Below are 20535 nucleotides of genomic sequence, written 5' to 3' on the forward strand. Positions count from 1 at the left end.
CAGGAGGCACACGAGCAACAGCAACGGCAAGGGGACACCGTGCGCTGCGCCCCCACCCCACACAGCTCCCCTTCCCGACCTGCAGCCCGAGGCAGCGGGTCCACGTGGAGATGCCGAGAAGCCCTGCAGTGGCAGAGGCCCTCTGTTCTAGAACCTGCAAACCAGGGCCGTACCAAAACCAGGTGGGGTATTCTTTCCCTTGTATCCTGACATCACTGCTGTCTTAGTCTATCAGCCTGTAGGCTCCTTAAATGACTTCGAAAGGAATTGACTCTCACAGAAGCAGAGGACTGGGGACAGTCTTCCCGTGGCCTCATGCCCAGGAGCCCCTCTGTACAGACTGGGCGTGGCAGCTGAGTCACAACCCCCCAGCAGCTGGGTGGCTTCTCCCACACTCGGGTTCCTGTGAGGGTCTTGCCATGGCGGCAGGAGCGCGGCTTCCATCCTGCCTGCCTCGGCGTCCCTACTCCTGCAACCTCAGCTGGTCCTCAGGGCTGATGGATGCTGCTTCCCCAACCCAACCAACGGGCACTCAGAGTCAACCAAGTCCAGAGTCCGGCCTTGTCTTCACGGTCAGGCCCAGGTGCCAGGATGGAGACACAGGCACCCCTGGCCCCTCGGGCAGAAGGACATGAGCAGACGGGATGGTGGACACATGACCACAGCAAGTCCAAGAGCTGGGGAGCATGGGGCCTGTCCCCGAGGTCAGTTCTAGGAAGTGCAAGAGCTAGCTTGGGAGTTCCAGGCGGCAAAGTGTGAGACGTGTGAGACGTGTGAGAAGCTCAGTGAAGCACAAACCACAACCCAACCCCGGAGCCACAGATGGTGCAGGGCAGTGGCGGGATCCCAGGTATGGTGCTGATGACCTGGCCGCACTGGAGAGGGAGGGAGTGTGAGAGCCTGCCCTCCACTGGACGCCTGGAGGGCAGCGTACAGTCCCTGGACCAGAGGTGCTGCGACTCGGGCCATGATTCCAGGCTCAGGTTTCCTGGCACTTCCTGCCAGGTCTCCAGAAGTGGCTGCCTTAGAAAGGCCAGTCCAGCTCAGGAGAGCCCTGCTCTGAGGCACATGTGGCCACAGGCCCTTCTCTGGGTGGCAACACATACCCAGGACTCCTACGGTGGAGGGGCCCCAGCTAGACACCCCCAGAGCAGATGCAGGCCAGAATGAACAGGTGGGGACAAACATAAGCATCCTTGGGGCAGGGGGAGAGCGGGGGGCACGGGGAGAGCAGGGGGCACGGGCCACCAAGAGCGAGCCCAGGGGCAGGAAGACCAAGCTGAGGGGCAGAGGCGCGAGGAGGGGAGGGCAGGAAGTACAGAGACCAGGGCCTTGGCTACCAGACGGGGCGCCTCTGGCTGGGGAACGTGGTGTCAGAGCCATTAATCTGCCTGGAGGCAAGACAGACCCTGACCAGCAAGGGCCGCCTGTGGCATCGGGCAGGGCAGGCTCACCTTTCTCAGCCAAAGACACCCGGTAGTTTTCCAGGAAGATCACTTTGAGCCTGTCGCCCACAATCGGGTCATGGTTGACGATGTTGCCAATGGACGTGACCAGCTTGATGATCTTCTTAGCCATGTGGTAGCCGGGCGCTGCCTGCAACGGGGAAAGGAGCACACAGCACACACCCTGTGCTCAGGGCAGGGTCACTGCGGCCTGGTTTCGACGCGCCCAGCTGAGTGGCTTGGCTGCTGGGAGGGGGCCCCACGGGGGCTGAGGTCATGGCATCTGTGTGTCCTTCAACCCGACAGGCCCACGAGGCGCGGCACCCCAGCCGCTCCCTTGGTGCCGACCAAGCACCTCTCGTGACAGCCCCTTACCCACACGCACAGATCTGTCAGCCTCAAACTGGGGTTCCTGATTCTAGTTTGTTTTTCAGAAATGGAGAGAGGGAACAAGGATCCCTGAGGACTGACTACCAACCTCCAGGAAACACGGGGAACCCACGAAGGTTCTGGGAGATACCAGAGGGACATGGTCTGGGGGAGACACACAACCTGATTTCTGTAAAAAACTGCAGGGAAAAAAGGGGATGTGGACGGAAACCTGTGGACGAGACACAGCTGCCTGGCGCCATACCGGGTCCTGATTCAAACAAACAAGATTTCTAATAAGACAGCCAGGCACGTGGCCCTGGCTGGGTATTTAATGACGTGGAGGAATCTTGTCAAGTGTTGTGGATGTGATGGTGGCGTTGTGTGGTTTTGCAGGAAAACGTCACTGGGAAGACAACTAATGAAGCTCTTAGGGGTGAAATGTTACTGTTTGTAATCTACTTTGAGAAACTTCAGCAGAAATCAGGCAACAGGTTTGTGGACGTTCTTTGATTCTTTTTTCCTCTGGATTTTCGTTTCTAAAACACATTTTAAAACTTTTTGACAGTCCCCATCTCTGAGAAATGCATATGGAAATACTGACAAATGAAACAGATGCTGTGCAGAATCTGTTTCAGGAACAGCAGGAGTCGGGGGTGGGGGCGTGGCTGAGACAGAACACGGCGGGTGTGAGCTGCTGCCTGAGCTGGGGGAGCCCACAGGGTGCCTCCACCTGTGCAGCTGCTCAAGTCGGAAGAGAGAACAAGCCTGTGCCCGCTTGCGGCCCCCATGAAGCAGCCGTGCCCAGGCTCCTGGGAAAGGTGGCAGAGGGTGGGGACACGGGGCCTAGAGTCCAGAGACCTGTGGTGGGACCCGCCGACACCCCCTGGCAACACACTGGGACTCCATGATCACGTGTCCTAAAGCACGTGCCACGGTAAATAAAACGCGTGAGGCCAGGCTGAGAGCAGGCCCACATCTCGCTGATGAAGCAGTCAGTGACTGGTGTCCACTCAGCACAAAGATGCAGGGGACGTGTGGAACGCTGGCAGTCACACCGAGGAACGGTGCTTCCCCACTGGATGCTGGCCCTGGGGACCCTACTGCCCTGGGCAGGCAGGGGCCCCATCCAGCTCCCTTCCTGTGGTCAAGCTGACGAGACACCTGAACGTCCTGGCCCAGAGGCACAGCTGGGGCCGGGACCTCCGGGCTTTGTGTGCAGGTCGGCGCCCAGCCACCCGCAGCATCCAGCCCAGATACAGGGACACTGCAGAAAAGCATGGTGGTCTGTATGTTCCCACCCAACGCCAAGCAAGAGCATAGAGGCCGTCACCTCACCTTGCCCCCGATCATGACAGTCCTGGGCACAAAGGCCTGGGTCGGGTCCTTCTTTATTCCTGCAAGACAAACAGAAGACAGCCAAGTGAGACAACTGGAGCCAGATACGCCTGAGCCTTGTGCTTGCCACAGAGACGAGCATCCTCAGAGACCAGCCCAATGCAAGCGGTGCACCGCAGGAGCTTCTGTTTACAGAACTCTGCACTGTGTCCAGGTTGGTGCCAAAGGCTAACCAGAAGCAGATTCTTCCAGAAGGTTCACTGGAAAAGCTGCGCCTTTGTGTCCAGAACAGCCTAGACAGGAGCTCCTTTGGGTCTGGTGACCAGGACTGAAGGCCCTTGCGTGTGATGGGCACTCGAAAATGGGTTGACCTTGGGACAGTGGTGATTAACCTGCACAGGGTGTCAGTGAGACCCCCGAGCCCCCTCCCTACTGGGACAGAAGGTGAGAAGCCCCCCCCAGAGCTTTCCTGCACAGGAACAGACAGCTCGCCTCCAGCCCCAGCAGAATGAGGTGTCCTTGCCAGGCCACTGGGTTTTCAGATTTCATCGGGGTGGTGGTGTCTACAGAGGTGCGGGGCTGCCCTGAACAGTATTCACCAGGGTTGGGAATCGCCCAGGAGATTTACAGGAACTGCTAAGGGGCGTGGCTGATCTTTAACGTCTGACCTCAGGTTCCTGTAGTCCCTGAGTTTTGAACCTTCCTGCTTCCAGATAGTGGACAAAGTGACCTAGAGAACAAGGAAAAAAAAAAAAAAGCCCCAAATCCACAAGCTACATTGTAAAGAAGAAAAATACGCAAACTCCAGATCACTGAGCAAGTCCTGCCGGGTCACGAGATGGGTGGGAGATGGGGCTGTGAGCGCAGGGTCTCAGGAATCCCGGCCTCGTGGGGAGGGAGGGGACGAGGCAGGCAAAGAGCCCCTGAGGGCTGGGCGGGTGGACTATGTCAGCCCCTTTCCCACAGGGAAACCTCGGAAAGGGACCTGGACAACCTGGTGGGCAGAGGCCCACAGGCCATGATGCCTCCTGAGCCAGCCTGGAATTGGAGCCACAGAGGGGGGGACACGGCCACAGAGAGGGGACACAGCCTCAGAGAGGGGACACAGTCACAGAGAGGGGACACGGCCTCAGAGAGGGGACACAGTCACAGAGAGGGGACACGGCCTCAGAGAGGTTCACAGCCTCAGAGAGGGACACGGCCTCAGAGAGGGGACATGGCCTCGGAGAGGGGACACAGTCACAGAGAGGGGACACGGCCTCAGAGAGGGGACACAGTCACAGAGAGGGGACACGGCCTCAGAGAGGGGACACAGTCACAGAGAGGGGACACGGCCTCAGAGAGGTTCACAGCCTCAGAGAGGGACACGGCCTCAGAGAGGGGACATGGCCTCGGAGAGGGGACACGGCCTCAGAGAGGGACGCTGCCACAGACAGAGGACATGGCCTCGGAGAGGGGACACGGCCTCGGAGAGGGACACAGTCACAAAGAGGGGACACGGCCTCAGACAGGGGACATGGCCTCGGAGAGGGGACACAGCCTTGGAGAGGGACACTGCCACAGACAGAGGACATGGCCTCGGAGAGGGGACATGACCTCGGAGAGGGGACACGGCCTCAGAGAGGGACGCTGCCACAGACAGAGGACATGGCCTCGGAGAGGGGACACTGCCTCGGAGAGGGACACGGTCACAAAGAGGGGACACGGCCTCAGACAGGGGACATGGCCTCGGAGAGGGGACACAGCCTTGGAGAGGGACACTGCCACAGACAGAGGACATGGCCTCGGAGAGGGGACATGACCTCGGAGAGGGACACGGTCACAGAGAGGGGACACGGCCTCAGAGAGGGAACACGGCCTCGGAGAGGGACACGACCTCAGAGAGGTTCACGACCTCAGAGAGGGACATGGCCACGGAGAGGGGACATGGCCTCGGAGAGGGGACACGGCCTCAGAGAGGGGACACAGCCTCAGAGAGGGACACTGCCACAGAGAGAGGACACGGCCTCGGAGAGAGGACACGGCCTTGGAGAGAGGACACGGCCTCGGAGAGGGAACACAGCCTCGGAGAGGTTTACAACCTCAGAGAGGGACACAGCCTCAGAGAGGGGACATGGCCTCAGAGAGGGGACACAGTCACAGAGAGGTTCATGGCCACAGAGAGGGACATGGCCTCAGAGAGGCATCTGGAGCTGGGAGGCCTACAGTGCCCTGAGCTCACGAGGCTCCGGCCAGGGCCTTGATGCAGCTCCTCCGACCCCAACACATAGCTTCGCCACAGACAAGGGAAGTGGAAGCCACCCCCCGTAAGTCTCCAGCCTATGAGGATGGTCAACGCAGACGGGAGACCACAGCCCAAAACGCAACACCAAGGTGGGGGAAAACACAGGCCACAAGGCAGAACGGCCCCATGAGGTGCGACCCGATCACAGAAAGCACAGGGAGGAGAAACAGGCAGAGAACAGCACGGAGACAGGAGCAGCAGACAGCACGGGGCAGAAAAGAGGGGAGCGAGCCCGCCACGGGCCGAACGACGGTGGGAGAAAACCCCAACCCCACACCGCACCAGAGCCCCAGGAGGAGAAAACCGGATCCAGGTTTCCACGTATTTCAAAGCACTCCTTAGACGGGAGAGAAGACACCAGCCAACACGCTCAGAGGGCCTCGAGCATGGAGAGAACTGACCGGATGGCCAGCGACAGCTGAGCCGGACGAACCAGCCAAGAGAGCTGCCCCCGAGGACCACCCTCCTGACCGCGTTACCCCAGGAAAGAGCGAGGCCGAGGACATCACCTCAGCCCAGTCACCCTTCCTGGGAAAGGCCACCAACGCCGCGGACACAGAAGACCCCGGGTCGCAGGAACCAAGCAGAGGGGTGACTGGATGGCCCTCACAGCAGACTGGGACCCAAGTCAGGGCACGGTGAGGGGGGCTGCCCGTGGGGAGACCACGAGCACACCCCCGTGCACACACACACCGGTGGATGAGTGGGTGGGGGGCGCACGCCCTGTCAGTCCCGTCAGAACGCTGCCAAGGCCCCGAGCAGGGGCAGTGCGGGGGGCAGTAGGTGGCCCGGGCCACCAGAGGGGGCGGGGAGGGAGGGCAGGCCTCCAGGAGACCCGACCCGCTGCTCAGGAGCAGAGGACTCGGGGGCACCGCTGGGGCAACGACAAAGGAAATGCAGGAAATCGCAACTGTGAAAGGAAACCCCGGCACAAAACACAGTCTCCTCTCCGGGAACTGCCGTCTCCGACCCAGGAGACGCCTGGGTCACACGCACGGGAGGGCGCTCCCCTGGGCCTCTTCTGAGCACTGGGTCAGAGCCGCTGAACCGAAACCAGCATCTGAACTGTCTCATGAGTGACCGGGTGGGGCCCTGGGGACCAAGTCTCCCTCGTGGGAACTGGGGAGCTGACATTCTCTAGAAGAGCTGTATTTGCTGTTCCTTTGTTTTCAAAATTAGGATTCACTTTACTATTTTACTATTAATATTACTATGTTACTACTGCTGCTGCTATGTTACTATGTTACAAAATTTAAAAAACCTTGTGGGTTTCCTTGAGGCTTTATTACCTCATTTATAGAACTAGAAAATGTTCATAGTGACTTTGTGGTTAGGGAGCTCTTTGATTCACATTTGCTTCAAAATTAAATGCCACTTAAACGTTACTAGTTTAAGGCGTACAGACTTAACATACTATTCCATCTTCCAAGAGTGCACTTTAAATGCCTCCCTTGCTGAGTAAAGTGTCTCCAGGTAACTGTAAACAAGTCTAATAATAACTAAATGTGAAAGAAAGGCTACACAGAGAACCTACGACACAGCCTCCAGGGACCCCAAGGCCCCACCCCAGAGGCAGGGCGTCCCCTGGGCCTCAAGCTCCCCAACCTCTGAGCTCACATCTCACTCCTTATAGCTGCTCTGCTGTGAACACAGGAAACCAGAAGTCGCTGCTTAAAGCGAACGTGTCACGTCAGATCAAGCGCGTGAGAAAAAGGCCTGGTCCATGGCGGGGGGTGCGGGCAGGACACTCACGGTTGTACAAGGTGACCACGTGCAGGCAGTTGAGCAGCTGCCGCTTGTACTCATGGATCCTCTTCACGTGCACGTCGAACATGGACGAGGGGTTGACCTTGACCCCGTACTGCTTCTCCAGGAAGGCGGAGAACTTGACCTTATTTTCCTGGGAGAACAGAGGTAAGGACAGTGGGGTGTCCACAGGGCTGAGCCTGTGAGCCCGTCAGAGACACGGTAGGGAGGGGCCGCCCCAGGGAGGACACGGTCCACGTGGGCAGAAGCGGGGAAGCATGACCCTGAGAGTGGATCCGCACGAGAGCTCAGAGCTAAGCGAGAAACCAGACCAACAAGCAAACCCTGGGAGAGAAGCGAGGGTGAGAAAAGCAGAAAGAGGAGACGAGAAGATGGGCGGAGACCCTGAAGTGAACACTATTTCTGGGCCCCCAGGGCCAGGCCAGTGGCGTAGCAGAGGGTCAGTCTCGGTCTTCAGAGGCCGCCCAGAGAGCCGGCCTGCCTGGCCGTGAGGCGGCTGTGGGGGGCCTGGGGGCGCAGACAGTACCTCGAGTGGAGATGCGGGGCCTGCGTCTATTCCCACGTGCTTCCCCCGCAGACAAGCTCTCCCAGAGGACCCAGGGCCCCACCACAGGGCCGAGTGGGGGCTGGGCTCCTGGCCCCATGCCAGGCCTACCTGCTTGACCTGGGCCACGTCCCTGATGAGTGCCTCGTCCCCGACCAGTGGCAGCAGCTTCTTCAGTTGGCTCAGGTCTGTCAGGAAACCCTCCCCGATTCTCTGCAGAACCGTGAGGGATACACAGCTTCTGCGCTCTGTGTCCCCTTTGGCCGCTCATCTCCACCACACCCCTCCCAGGAGATCTTGTACACCGGGGCCGCTCAAGAACACGGGAACAGCTCAACAATGACCCCATTCCCAGCTCACACATCTCGTCAGGACTCACAAGCTGGACCTGAAGCCCAGGACCCCCTCTGAACTCCTGCACGGACTGCCAGGGCTGCCGAACAACCGCCAGGCTGGTCACACCTGTGGGCGGCAGTGCCCACCCTCCACTGATCTAGGAGCCCCCACTCTCCATACACAAGGGGGTGGGTCGCACCCACACAGCCCCAGGTGGGCCCAGGGGCACTGGCCTCACCTCCACGATGGTTTCTGCCAGCCCTGGGTTACACAGGAGCAGCCAGCGGCGGGGCGTGATGCCGTTCGTCTTATTCTGGAACTTCTCCGGCTCCAGCTCGTAAAAGTCCTTAAAGCTAAACACACAGACCACAGGCGACTCGGCAAACGCTGGTTGGAACAAGGTGGGCAAAGGGCACAGGGCCCTCTGGAGGGCCCCGGACCCAGCCTTGCTGTCTGTCTCCCCAGGAGCCCAACCACCCTGGCAGGTGGCTGGAGCCTGGCCTCCTCCCACTGGTCCTGACAGCAGGCCGCGGACAGACAGTGGGGATAAAACGGTACATCACACAAAGCCTCAGGCCAGCCCTGAGGATGAAGGCCACTGGGCGCTCACGGCAGGTGTCCCACTCGAGGACTGGGATGAGGACTGAAAGACGGAATTCTGAGATCCCGTCCCATGGAGAGGGGCTGGAGCAGGGATCCTGCCCTCGGAATCCCTCGTTCCTCTCAGGGATGAGCCCCAGCCCTGACCTCAGCCCTGACCTCCCCACATCTGGCCCGGGGCCCCTCATCCCCAGGCAGGTGCTCCAGGAGCAGATCTTCCGCCTGGAGAGACGGAGAACACTGACAGCCGGAGGGGCTCCTAGTGACAAGAGGGCTCACCCCCAGCATCGTCCATCGAGCCAGAGGCTCACCCTCCCACCACTGAGCTCTGGGTGGTTACCAGCCTCAGCCACTGTGCTGCAGGTGGCAGGGATGGGGTGGGAGCTGAAGGGCGCCCCCCACTCACACTGACTGCCTCACGATCTCCGAGTGGATCCTTGCCACGCCGTTCACGGCGTGGGACCCAATGACACACAGGTGCGCCATGTTGATCCGCTTGCAGTCCCCTTCCTCGATCACTGACATCCTCCTCAGGCGGTCCACGTCCCCAGGGAACAGGGTGGCCACATGCTACAAGGACAGAGCAGTGAGTGGGAGGGCGGGGGCTGCTCCCCCAGGCAGGCTAGAACCCAGGCTGGCTAGCCCTGAGCACAGGGCTGCCTGGGCCCAGGGAGCCGTGGGCTCAGCCCGTGGACTTGGCGGAGCTGAGCAGGTGCCGTGTGACCCACAGGAAGAGATGAAGATGCTGCGCCCGGTGGCCCAGGCAGGATGTAACCACAGTCTAGCAGTGAGAACAGCCACTCTTTCACCAAAAGATCAAAAGGAGGAAAATCATCACACCTGAACCCTAAGTCCCCCCGTTCCTGTACCAGCATCCTCTCTATGCGTGACAGAGAAAAGACACAGGTGACTTTTCCCCATCACCCAAACGCTGCAGTGATGGCTCGGGACAAAGGCCTCTGGCGTGCCAGGAACAGACACTTACAGCTGAACCTCCTCAGATATGGGAAAAAGGGCTCCCCCTAACCCCGAAAGCAGGGCTCCCAATGTGGGGACCAGCCACCATCTCTGCCAAGGGCCAGCCCCCAGGCCCCAAGTCCTCTGTGAGCAGAGTCTATTCTGTTCAAGAAGCACCTGTTTCAGGCCTGACAGTCCGATATGGAGTGGAGAAGAGGGCTCAGGGGAGCAGGCGCGGCCCTCCTCCCCCCATCACAACAGGATGGGCGGGCCCTGCAGGTGCACCCCCGCTGCCCCGCCATGCTCACGTCCAGGTGCCTCTGATTGATGGCGTAGATGATGTCCAGGTGCCGCGGCAGCAATTTCTCAAACATGGACACTGGCCAGCGCTCCAAGGCCTCAGGCAGCACTGTGTGGTTGGTGTATGCACAAGTCTTCTTTGTGATTTCCCAGGCCTGTGAAAATCCATAAACCACACAGTGTTCAGAGAAGACCGGTTCGCAACACTCCAGAACACCCCACAATGAACAGAGAAGACCAGCTCACAACACTCCAGAAACCCTACAGTGTTCAGAGGAAGACCAGCTCGCAACACTCCAGACAGCCCACAATGAACAGAGAAGACCAGTTCACAACACTCCAGAAACCCCACAATGAACAGAGAAGACCAGCTCACAACACTCCAGAAACCCCACAGCGTTCAGAGACCAGCTCGCAACACTCCAGAACACCCCACAATGAACAGAGACCAGCTAGCAACACTCCAGAACACCCCACAATGAACAGAGAAGACCAGCTCCCAACACTCCAGAACACCCCACAATGAACAGAGAAGACCAGCTCACAACACTCCAGAAACCCCACAGTGTTCAGAGACCAGCTCACAACACTCCAGAACACCCCACAAAGCTCAGAGAAGACTAGCTCACAACGTTCCAGGACACCCCACAGTGCTCAGAGAAGACCAGCTCGCAACACTCCAGAAACCCCACAGTGAATAGAGAAGACCAGCTGCCAGACGCCAAGCTGAGGGCCACGTGTAGGGTCAGAGGCAGGTGCTCAGATGCCACCAGGAAGGGCCCTGCCAGCTGCATGTCTCTGCTCTGGGGCCTGGAGCTTCCCAGACTCGTGGTGAGTGCTTTGCCCCTTACTCTCCTGATGTGACCCAGCACATACACCAAACCAATTCACTCTCCTGTCGTGACCCAGGACATACACGGAACCAAGCACCTCTTTGCTACCTGGGAATCGCCCCCGTTTCCTCTGCAAACCCGACAGAGCTCCAAGCAGCTTTATTTCCACCAAACTGACTTCACACCCGTGGTCCACGGACAGCTGGTGAAGAGCGCGGCCCCGCCCTCTGCTGGCCAGAGGTGAACTGCACCGGCTCAGCCCCACCCACAGGTGCACCCCAAACCAGAAAGGGGCTCTGGCACTAAAAAAGGGGGTAAAATGGCTTTATATGTTGATTTAATTTAGTGATATCAAGAAAACCCCTCTAAAGAGTCTAGGACAAAAATAAGTGAGGTGAGGAGAACAAGCCTATAAACAAGCGATGTATTTCTGTAAGCTGAACACCTCTGGGTCTTTGGCCACAGTTCCAAGACGACAAAGCATACATGAGAAGCTCCGACAAGTGTCAGAATCCTTTTCTTGTCCAGAAAACCGCTCTTCTCTGGCCTTTGCCCTGCTGCCTGTACTCAGCACTCTGCCCTTGGGAGAAACCCCAGAGCTGCTCCTGTACATCCTCCTTCCCCCGGCCCTGTCTTCCCAGGGACAGCGTCCCTCTCTTCCCGAGGCCCTCAGGAAGGCCCCGCTCCGTGTCCCAGGACCAGCCCAGTCCTCGGGCCTGCAGCAGGGCGGGGCACAGAGCTCACCTTGTCCCAGTCCACCTTCTCCACGTCCACCAGGATCCGCATGAGCTCGGGGATGGCGAGCGCTGGGTGGGTGTCGTTCAGCTGGATGGCCACCTGCGTTGACACAGGGTGACCCCTTCAGTCCTCTCGACCGGTCGTGCAGAACTGGGGTCCTCAGCTGCCTGCCCACGGAGCCTGGTCACGGGGCCGGCCGTGGGCAGTGGACGGCGCGGCACGGGCTCTGGGTCCCAGTGTGGAGCACGGGCCGAGGAGCAGGGAGCAGGTCACCTCGGAACGCTGCTCCCGCCTGGCAGACGCGGGTGGCTGGCCTCTCCACTGAGCCTGCAACCTGGCTGCTCTGCCCAACAGGGCCCTTCACAGCATCGCAGGCCCGGTCCTCGGAGGACATGGAGACCCAGGCTGCGGAGCCGCTGCCCACCAAGCCCGGCCCAGCCCGCTGTGGCCGGAAGGAGGAGGCCCCGCCCGGAAACGGCCGGCTTCGCCTCCCAGCTCAGCCCCTCTGCAAGCACACCTTGTCTGGGAACGTCTCGAAGGAGGTCCTGACGGGGTCGCGGCAGCCGAACTTGGACGACTTGAAGCGCCGTATGATGTCCTGCAGGGTGGCGGCCACCACGAAGTACTCCTGCTTCAGCCGCAGCTCCTTCCCCTCGAAGAACTGCAGACACGCCCAGAGGACAAGTCTGGGCTCAGCCTTGGCCTTGGGCCCTGGGGCCCCCAACCCAGGGAGGGGCCCCCAACCCAGGGAGGGGCCAGGCTGGGGTCCAGCCCAGATCTGGGGCCAAGGTCAGGTGACCCTCAGACAGGGAAGGAGTGCAGCCAGGAGGGGGTCACAGCGCCCTACGACGGGCCAAGGCCAGGAACACAACCTCTGGGGTGCAGGCATCCGGAGGCCTCACGCCTGAAGCGGGAGACTCTGCTTGCAATCTTGTGGGGTAGGATGGGGAATGGGGGGCATTTTCCTGTGAGCCCTTCAGCCCAGAGTCTTGTGCTGCGGTGTGCACATATTTCGCTGGTAAAATAGAAACCACACCCACCGAGCTGGCCCTGAGGGCTCGTCTGCTAAGAATCTGGGGGCTGTGGAGCACGTGGCTGAGACCCCCATCTCACATGTAGGGAAATGCCTACAAAGCTTTTCAAACCACAATCGTGTGGGTCTCAAGGCGTCACTACAGGATAGGCACTGCCGGGCCCACCCGACAAGTGCACCCCCCGATTCTCAGGGAGCCACACCAGGTGCCGAAGAGCAGACTCCAGCGGCAGGTGAGGTGAGGGCTCTGTGGCCATCTTTACGGGGAGGACTGGAGGTGTGAGGCCGGGGGCTCCTGGGCCCCGTCGGGGATGCCGTGTCTGTCCTCACTCTCAGGAGGTCAGCTGAGACCAGTGTGAGGTGCAGGGGGGCCCTGATGGAGCCCAGCTTCCTGCACTGAGAGGCAGCACAGATGAGAGTCCCCTTTCCCCCTGGTACGGCAGCAGCTGCTCACATTGTCGTTGGGATACAGGACCCTGGAGATGTTCTCGGCCAGGTTCCGGTCCAGGACCGCCTCAATGTAGCCGCCCACGTTGACTGAGGGCAGAGAGCAGGGTCAGGACCCTCAAGCCTGTCAGGCTCGCAAGCGCCCTGATGGGTCTGAGGACAAGCACTCCCGAGCAGAAGGCGCCCCACGGTTGCTCTGCTGCCCAGCCCCTCCCAGCCCCAGGCCCTGGCTCTTTCTGGAGGACGTGGGATCCCAGGGAAGCCTAAGGCTCACGGGAAACCTGCCCTCAGCCCTCCCGCGCTGGGGAGCCCTGTGAGCTGTGAGTGCAGCTGGGGTCAGTCTGGGATCAGGCCCCAGGTGGGGACAGGAGGGGACGCACAGTCGTGGAGCTTGAAGTCGTTGGGTGCCTTGGCGGACCACAGCCTCATGGTGTTGACGGTGTCATTCTTGTAGCCTGGCACCGGGGTGTCGTACGGCATGGCCAGCACCACCTGCCAAGGGAAAGCGTGGTCCCCAACCTGGGCCGTGCCCCCCGAGGCTGGGGTGGCTCCCTCACAGAAGCAGCCTCCCGCTGGTGGCTGCCACCCACCCTCCTCTGGCTTCTCTCCTCCCGCCTCGAACAACACCAACCGCTCTCCAGGCCTCCTTAAGCTCCTACCTTCCACACCAGTGTCCATGGTCACCTGGCCCTGGGCAGCCCCTCCTCCCGCATCCTTGGCCTCCGCCCTCCACACCTGCCCTCTCGTCCCTCAACTCTGCGTGGGCAACTTTGATTTCGAGACTCGCTTAGCCTCGCCCCGCACACAGCCGCTATTTCTGACCATGCTCCATGTCTGTGGAGGCTCCTTCTATGGCCTTGACCTCGAACTTCAGCAAACCAAAGCAGCCTGTGTGCTCCCTGCTCCCCATCCCCGTGTACCGGGAAGCATCAGAGTGCTCTAGCCAACAGAGGCGCCCCCACCTCGGGTCCTCGCTGCCCTCGGGCCCTCCTGTGGGGCTGCTCACACTCAGGTCCACTTCCGAGGGTGGCTTCAGGGTGTGAAGGCAGCTCCCAGAGCCACAAAGGACTGGGTGGGGGGCTATACCCCAGTCTCATCCTTCCCTTCCATCTCCCCACAACCCTGTCCCTGACCCTGGCCTCAACCAGCCCTGCGAAGCATCTGCAAACCGCTCCGGCCCTCTCCACGGCCCGGCCCCATGGGAAGGCCCTCATCACATCCCACTGGGGTCTCCAGGCCTTTGTTCACTCGCACACACCTAGAAGACCAGACCCCTTCCCCACTTTTTAAAATTAAATACAACTTATTCTGGCATCTTGGGCTGCCGGCCTGCCTGGCCTGAGTCCCAGTTCAGACTTGAATCTGGACAGCCCACAAGAACAGCTGTGGCTCACGGGTTGCCCTATTTTTCCTCATCTGCCCAGATCACTGGACAGCAGACTCTTTCTTACTCACTGCAAACTATCCCCCCACCGCCGTCCCCTACAAAGCCTTCCTCTGACCCTCCCGCCATCTCTGAGCTGGGGGGACTCTGCGTGTGTGCCCGTCGGGGCCAGCACCGTGCTCCTCCAGCACCTGGTGTTCCTGCTCTGGTCCCCCTACCAGGGCTCAGCTGGGTGGGGATGCTCCATTCTGCGACATCTGCCCAGGGCTCCCTGCCCAGGGTACTGATGGCTCCAAATAATCAGTGAGCCGCACCGGGAGACCCTACTGAGAGCCAGGGCTACACAGTGAGTGAGCGCTGGACCCTGGGATGCAGAGCTGTTCTCACCACCCACCCCCCCAGTACCCTGTCCCTCCAGGCACCAACCTGCTCACCCCAAAACACCCTGAGACACAGCTCCTGTTTAACTACAGATGTAGCTTCATGGTTGGGGTCTGAACCGTCCCGACCAAGTGTGTGGGGAGTCAGCTCCCACAGGGAAGCCCCAACGGAAGCCCCTGACATGAGGCAAGTTGAGGGTCCCTGTGCTCAGCACCCCTCCCCAGGAAGCGCCTGTGGTACCTGCGTGTCCAGCCAGCGCACGCCTTCGGGGCTGTGCTCCACGCGCCCATAGAAGTGCACGGGCAGCATGTACTCCGGCCGCGCCTTCTCCCAGGGGTTCCCATAGCGCAGCCAGTCGTCGGCCTCCTCCACCTGAAGGGGCGGCAGGTGAGGGGGGCGCAGCATGTGAAGGGGGGCGGCAGGTGAGGGGGGCGGCAGATGAGGGGGGCAGGTGAGGGGGCAGCAGGTGAGGGGGGCAGGTGAGGGGGGCAGCAGATGAGGGGGGCAGGTGAGGGGGCGGCAGGTGTGGGGGGCGGCAGCTGAGGGGGGCAGGTGAGGGGGGGCGGCAGCTGGGGGGGCGGTAGCTGAGGGAGGCAGGTGAGGGGGGCGGCAGCTGAGGGGGGCAGGTGGGGGGGCGGCAGATGAGGGGGGCAGGTGAGGTGGCGGCAGGGGGGGCGGCAGATGAGGGGGCGGCAGGTGAGGAGGGGTGAGGGGGGGCAGCAGGTGAGGGGAGCAGGTGAGGGGGGCAGTAGGTGAGGGGGGCGGCAGCTGAGGGGGGCAGGTGAGGGGGGGCGGCAGGTGAGGGGGCGGCAGGTGAGGGGGGCGGCAGGTGAGGGGGGAGGCAAGTGAGGGTGGGAGGCAGCAGGTGAGGGGGGCAGCAGGTGAGGGGGATGGCAGGTGAGGGGGGCAGGTGAGGGGGGTGGCAGGTGGGGGGGCGGCAGGTAAAGGGAGGGCAGAGGTGAGGGGGGCAGCAGGTGAGGGGGGACATGGCAGGTGAGGGCAGGTGAGGGTGGGGGGGCAGCAGGTGAGGGCAGGGGGGTGGCAGGTGAGGGTGGGGGTAGTGAGGGGGGCAGCAGGTGAAGGGAGGGCGGAAGGTGAGGGGGGATGGCAGGTGAGGGGGACAGCAGGTGAGGGGGGGCATGGCAGGTGAGGGTGGGGGGGCGGCAGGTGAGGGGGGGGCAGCAGGTGAGGGCAGGGGGGTGGCAGGTGAGGGTGGGGGGGCGGCAGGTTGAGGGTGGGGGCGGTGGGGGGGGCGGCAGGTGAGAGGGGTGGTCCTGGGCATCAATGGGCCCCGCCCCCCACCCACACCACCACGCCACCAGATGATGAGCCCCAGCATGGAAACACAACTGCAGTTGATTTACAAGGTAAAGATTCCCAATTCTGGTCAAGGCTCTCGATTTAAAAGTGAACGCTTTGAACTATTAGGGCTTCCCTGGTAGCTCAGCTGGTAAAGAATCAGCCTGCAATGCAGGAGACCCTGGTTCAATCCCTGGGTCGGGAAGATCCATTGGAGAAGAGATAGGCTACCCACTCCAGTATTTTTGGGCTTCCCTTGTGGCTTAGCTGGTAAAGAATCTGCCCGCAATGCGGGAACCTGGGTTTGATCCCTGGGTTGGGAAGATCCCCTGGAGAAGAGAAAGGCTACCCACTCCACTATTCCGGCCTGGAGAATTCTATGGACTGTATAGTCCATGGGGTTGCAAAGAGTCGGACATGACTAAGCAATGTTCACTTTCACTTTTGGACTATTAAAAAAATTCATATAAAATGCGGAAAAACAGATCAAAATAAAAAGACATTAAGAATGCTTTGAATTCAGCAGTAAAAGGGAGAAGTCCTGAGGCGCACTGATGAACCTCGAGATGTCACTCGGAGTCCACACACCACTCCATCTACATGACGTGACCGGACAATCAGGGCACGAAAGAAAGACGGCTCTGGCTACACCACACGTCCAGGACAACCAAGTCACAGAGACAGAAAGGAGGCAAGTCCCAAGAAGGAGCATTTGGGCTGTGGTTTGGGGACAGTGTGTGGCTGAGGTTACTGCTTCCTGAGTCCCTCTCTCAGGACTCTACAGAAGACGAGCCCCTTCTGCCTGGGGCAGGCAGACACTCATCACAGAACTGGTCCTGCCTTTGACTTCCTGGTGGCAGGAAGGTGTTCCTTCCCTGTATGTCAGTGAGATTCCAACGTCAGAGCCTGGTCCCCTCTGCGGAGCAGGACCACGGGCTGTCTGCAGAAGCAGCATCTTCCCAAATACAAGAGGCCCAGCTGGGCTCTGGCCTGAGCCCGCCAGACGTCCTGTCGCCACACAGAAGCCATGTGCAATGAGAACACATGGGCGACAGGCCCTGCTGGCTGAGGGGATGGCATGCAGATCACGGAGCACCCGGGGCCCTCAGCACCGCCCACCCCCGTCCCCTCCGCTCTGCCAAGGGCTGGAACGCAGCCTCCCTGGAGGAGCAGAAAGTCCAGAAGCAGACCTGACAATGTCTGGTGACTTTCTTGTGTGCCCGAGGGCCGCAAGTAGGCAAAGGAAGAAAACCACACCCACCTGCCAGCCATTGACAATCTTCTGGTTGAAAATCCCAAACTCATAGCGGATCCCATAGCCGTACGCCGCCAGGCCCAGGGTGGCCATCGAGTCAAGGAAGCAGGCTGGAAGTCCAAACACAGGGACAGTCAGCAGATCCGAGGCCTCTGAGCCCAGGCCTGGACACCGAGGCAAGCAGACACCCCGTGTTGGGGGGAAGCCCCCAGGGTGGCAGGCAGTAGCTCCGTGGGGACCTGTTGGCCTCAGGTCTCATGAAAAGGAAAGGCTAAGGCTGCTGAGCCACCGCTGAGGCTCTTTTGCCTAAGAGCCTATGGCCAAGACAGCATCAAATGGGGACTACTTGGGGGCGTGGGAAGGGGGACGAACACAAAGGACACGGCCAAACTCGGCCCATCTCCACACACCGTCCCCGCCCTCAAGTGGGGTGCACAGGGCCTTTCCCCGGATGCGGGGCAGACCCAGCCCAGGGTGAAGATCTGTGGGATGTTTCATCTGCCAGAAACATGCTGCACTTATAACGTCTGCAGAATTTAACTTGAATTTAATTTAATTTAATTTAATTTAACTTGAATTCTGAAAGCATAAACACACACACACGCACACAGCAATGTTAGGGCATTTGCTCCCTTCACAGGAGGACGCCTCTCAGAAGGGGCAGGCGGGGCCATCGCATGGTACTATAAACTCTGAGGCCCCACACACTCCAGGGAGGCACAGAATCGATCCTCTCTGCTCCAGAAGCTCCGGGCCCAAGAGCCCAGCAGGACACAGCGTGATCCAGTTTCACTGGGGCTGCTGCTTCCGCTTCTGAGTTCTTAACCCAGCTCCTTCGCCCCATAAAGGCCTGCAAAAATAATTAAAACAGGCGGGGGAAAAAATACCCCAAACTAAAAAACACCAAACTGAGGCTGCTCTCCAATTGGGTGAGAAAGGAGCGACAGCTCCGAGAGGAAGAGCTCTGCCTCTTCGGGGCAGTCAGCTCACTGCAGTAAGGCAGGAGCAGGTGCTTTAAGTTGGGCTATGTTCGTAAATGTGTGTGTGATTCTATCCCTGTTCTCCTCCCAATCAGGAAGGTGGTAGGTATGTCGGAAACCTCTCTCTGCACCAGGTCCCAGGACTGGCAAATCTGGTCTCCATAATTATGAAGCGCCCCTTGTATGAAAGAGAATAGTATAAGTTGATTTTTTTCTTCCTACTGGTGGCAAAGATTTCGACCTGGAGGATACACTGTCCCATCCACTCTGAGAGACAAATCTGCCCTGACAGGCCAGCGCTGGGAGCACAGCTGACCTTGGCCTCTCCATGTGCAAGTGAGCACACTGACCAAGTGCCATGTCAGGAAAGGCCTGTCCTGGACGGGGGCCGGGGTTACCTGCCAGCCTCCCCAAGCCTCCGTTCCCCAGGCCAGCGTCCTCTTCTATTTCCTCCAGTTCTTCCAAGTCCAGCCCCAACTGTGAACAGAAACAGAGGTAACATTTTAATAGTACTTCATATTTTCCCTCAAGTAATTGGTGGAAAGATATTTAAATCCTGTGAGCTTGTAGCAATCAGAGGTTAGAGGCTGCTTTCTTTTAGACTTGAGAACCCAACATTAAAATTTGGTGTTATGATGTGGGGAGAAGGGAATGCTCCTATCCTGCTGGTGGGAATATAAATTGGTACAGCCACTGGGAGAGTAGTATGGAGGTTTCTCAAAAAATTAAAAAGAGAACTACCATATGATCTTGCAATCCTACTCCTAGGCATATATCAGTCAGAAGAAAACTCTAACTGGAAAAGACATGTGCACCCCGATGTTTGTTGCAGCACCTTCACAACAGCCAAGACGTGGAAACAACAACCTAAATGTCCATGGAAAGATAAATGATAAAGGTGTGGAATATTACTCACCCATAAAAAAGAACGAAATAGTGCCATTTGCAGCAACACGGATGCAACTAGAGATTATCATAGCAAACAAAATAAGCCAGACAAAGATAATTACTATGTGATATTACTTGTATGTGGAAACCAAAAAACAGTGCAAATAAACTTATTTATAAAATAGGAACTCTGGCCACTTGATGCAAAGAGCTGACTCACTGGAAAAGACCCTGATGCTGGGAAAGCCTGAAGGCAGGAGGAGAAAGGGGACGACAGAGGATGAGATGGTTGGATGGCATCACCAACTCAATGGACATGAGTTTGTGCAAACTCTGGGAGACAGTGAAGGATAGAGGAGTCTGGCAAGCTGTGCAGCTTGGCCAAAGAAAAAGGAAAGAGATATCTAGTGAAATATTTACACGTGAACTATTAAGACATTTGATATTGGCTCTTAAATAACTTGGGAGTGGTGGGGCTATACAGGAAATAAGACCAGCCATGACTTGGGCTTGAAGACTAAGGAGGCCAGGTGATGATGGTGTGTGAAGACATTCATCACAGCAGATAATTTCCATGTATGTTTTAACTTCCCTGTAATTTTAAGTGTGTCCTTGATGGCACACTCAGGAGAGAGTGGCTTCTTATGAATTTCTAGTTTTTAGCGGAACCCGCTCTGGAACTGGAGCCTGGGGTGAGGCAGCAGTGGGATGTTTTTTTCTTTTTTTAAACATTTTTTTAAAAGTCTTTATTGAACATGTTACAATATTGCTTCTGTGTTATGGTTTTTTGGCCGTGAGGCATGTGGGCTCTTAGCTCCCGGTACCTCCTGTTTTGGAAGGTCAAGTGTTAACCTGTGGACCACCACGGAAGTCTCGCATGTTTTATTTTCACACTGCACTTTAACTGCGGAGCCTGGGGAGGAGGCCGTCCAGCCCTGCACCATCGACAGTCCAGCTCACAGCCTCTGGTACCCACGTCCTGCCTGAAAGGCAGGCACTGCTAACATGTGCCTGAGATTCTCAAGTTCCGTCATCATGGAAACCTTCCCAACACAAGCTTAACTAAAAGCTAAACAGCAAGTGAAATAGCATTTTAGGGGGAAAAAATGTACAATGTTTAAAAAGACACATGCCTCTCTGTATTTGCTATTGCTTGTATTAGTCGTTCAGTCACGTCCCATTCTTTGCAACTCCATAGACTATAGCCCACCAGGCCCCTCTGTCCACAGAAGCTCTAATACTTTGGCCACCTGATGCAAAGAGTCAACTCATTGGAAAAGACCCTGATGCTGGGAAAGATTGAGGGCAGGAGGAAAAGGGGACGACAGAGGATGAGATGATTGGATGCCTTCACCGA

General features: G+C 58.6%; 1 protein-coding gene across 1 annotated transcript in view; it reads right to left on the reverse strand.

Annotated features, from left to right (window-relative positions):
- Positions 1-20535, reverse strand: part of PYGB (glycogen phosphorylase B) — a 36219-nt gene that overhangs the window by 4325 nt on the left and 11359 nt on the right. Inside the window, exons 3-16 of the mRNA XM_027559544.1 lie at positions 18689-18767; positions 17317-17420; positions 14997-15128; positions 13372-13483; positions 12999-13081; positions 12029-12172; positions 11518-11610; positions 9949-10095; positions 9090-9253; positions 8322-8436; positions 7859-7960; positions 7189-7336; positions 3153-3211; positions 1455-1596 (exon numbers count right to left, since the gene is read on the reverse strand). Of these exons, the coding sequence (XP_027415345.1) occupies positions 1455-1596; positions 3153-3211; positions 7189-7336; positions 7859-7960; positions 8322-8436; positions 9090-9253; positions 9949-10095; positions 11518-11610; positions 12029-12172; positions 12999-13081; positions 13372-13483; positions 14997-15128; positions 17317-17420; positions 18689-18767 (1624 nt within the window). The remainder of the gene's footprint in view (positions 1-1454; positions 1597-3152; positions 3212-7188; positions 7337-7858; positions 7961-8321; positions 8437-9089; positions 9254-9948; positions 10096-11517; positions 11611-12028; positions 12173-12998; positions 13082-13371; positions 13484-14996; positions 15129-17316; positions 17421-18688; positions 18768-20535) is intronic.

The sequence above is a fragment of the Bos indicus x Bos taurus genome, chromosome 13, assembly GCF_003369695.1.
Source record: "Bos indicus x Bos taurus breed Angus x Brahman F1 hybrid chromosome 13, Bos_hybrid_MaternalHap_v2.0, whole genome shotgun sequence".
Classification (NCBI taxonomy): domain Eukaryota; kingdom Metazoa; phylum Chordata; class Mammalia; order Artiodactyla; family Bovidae; genus Bos; species Bos indicus x Bos taurus.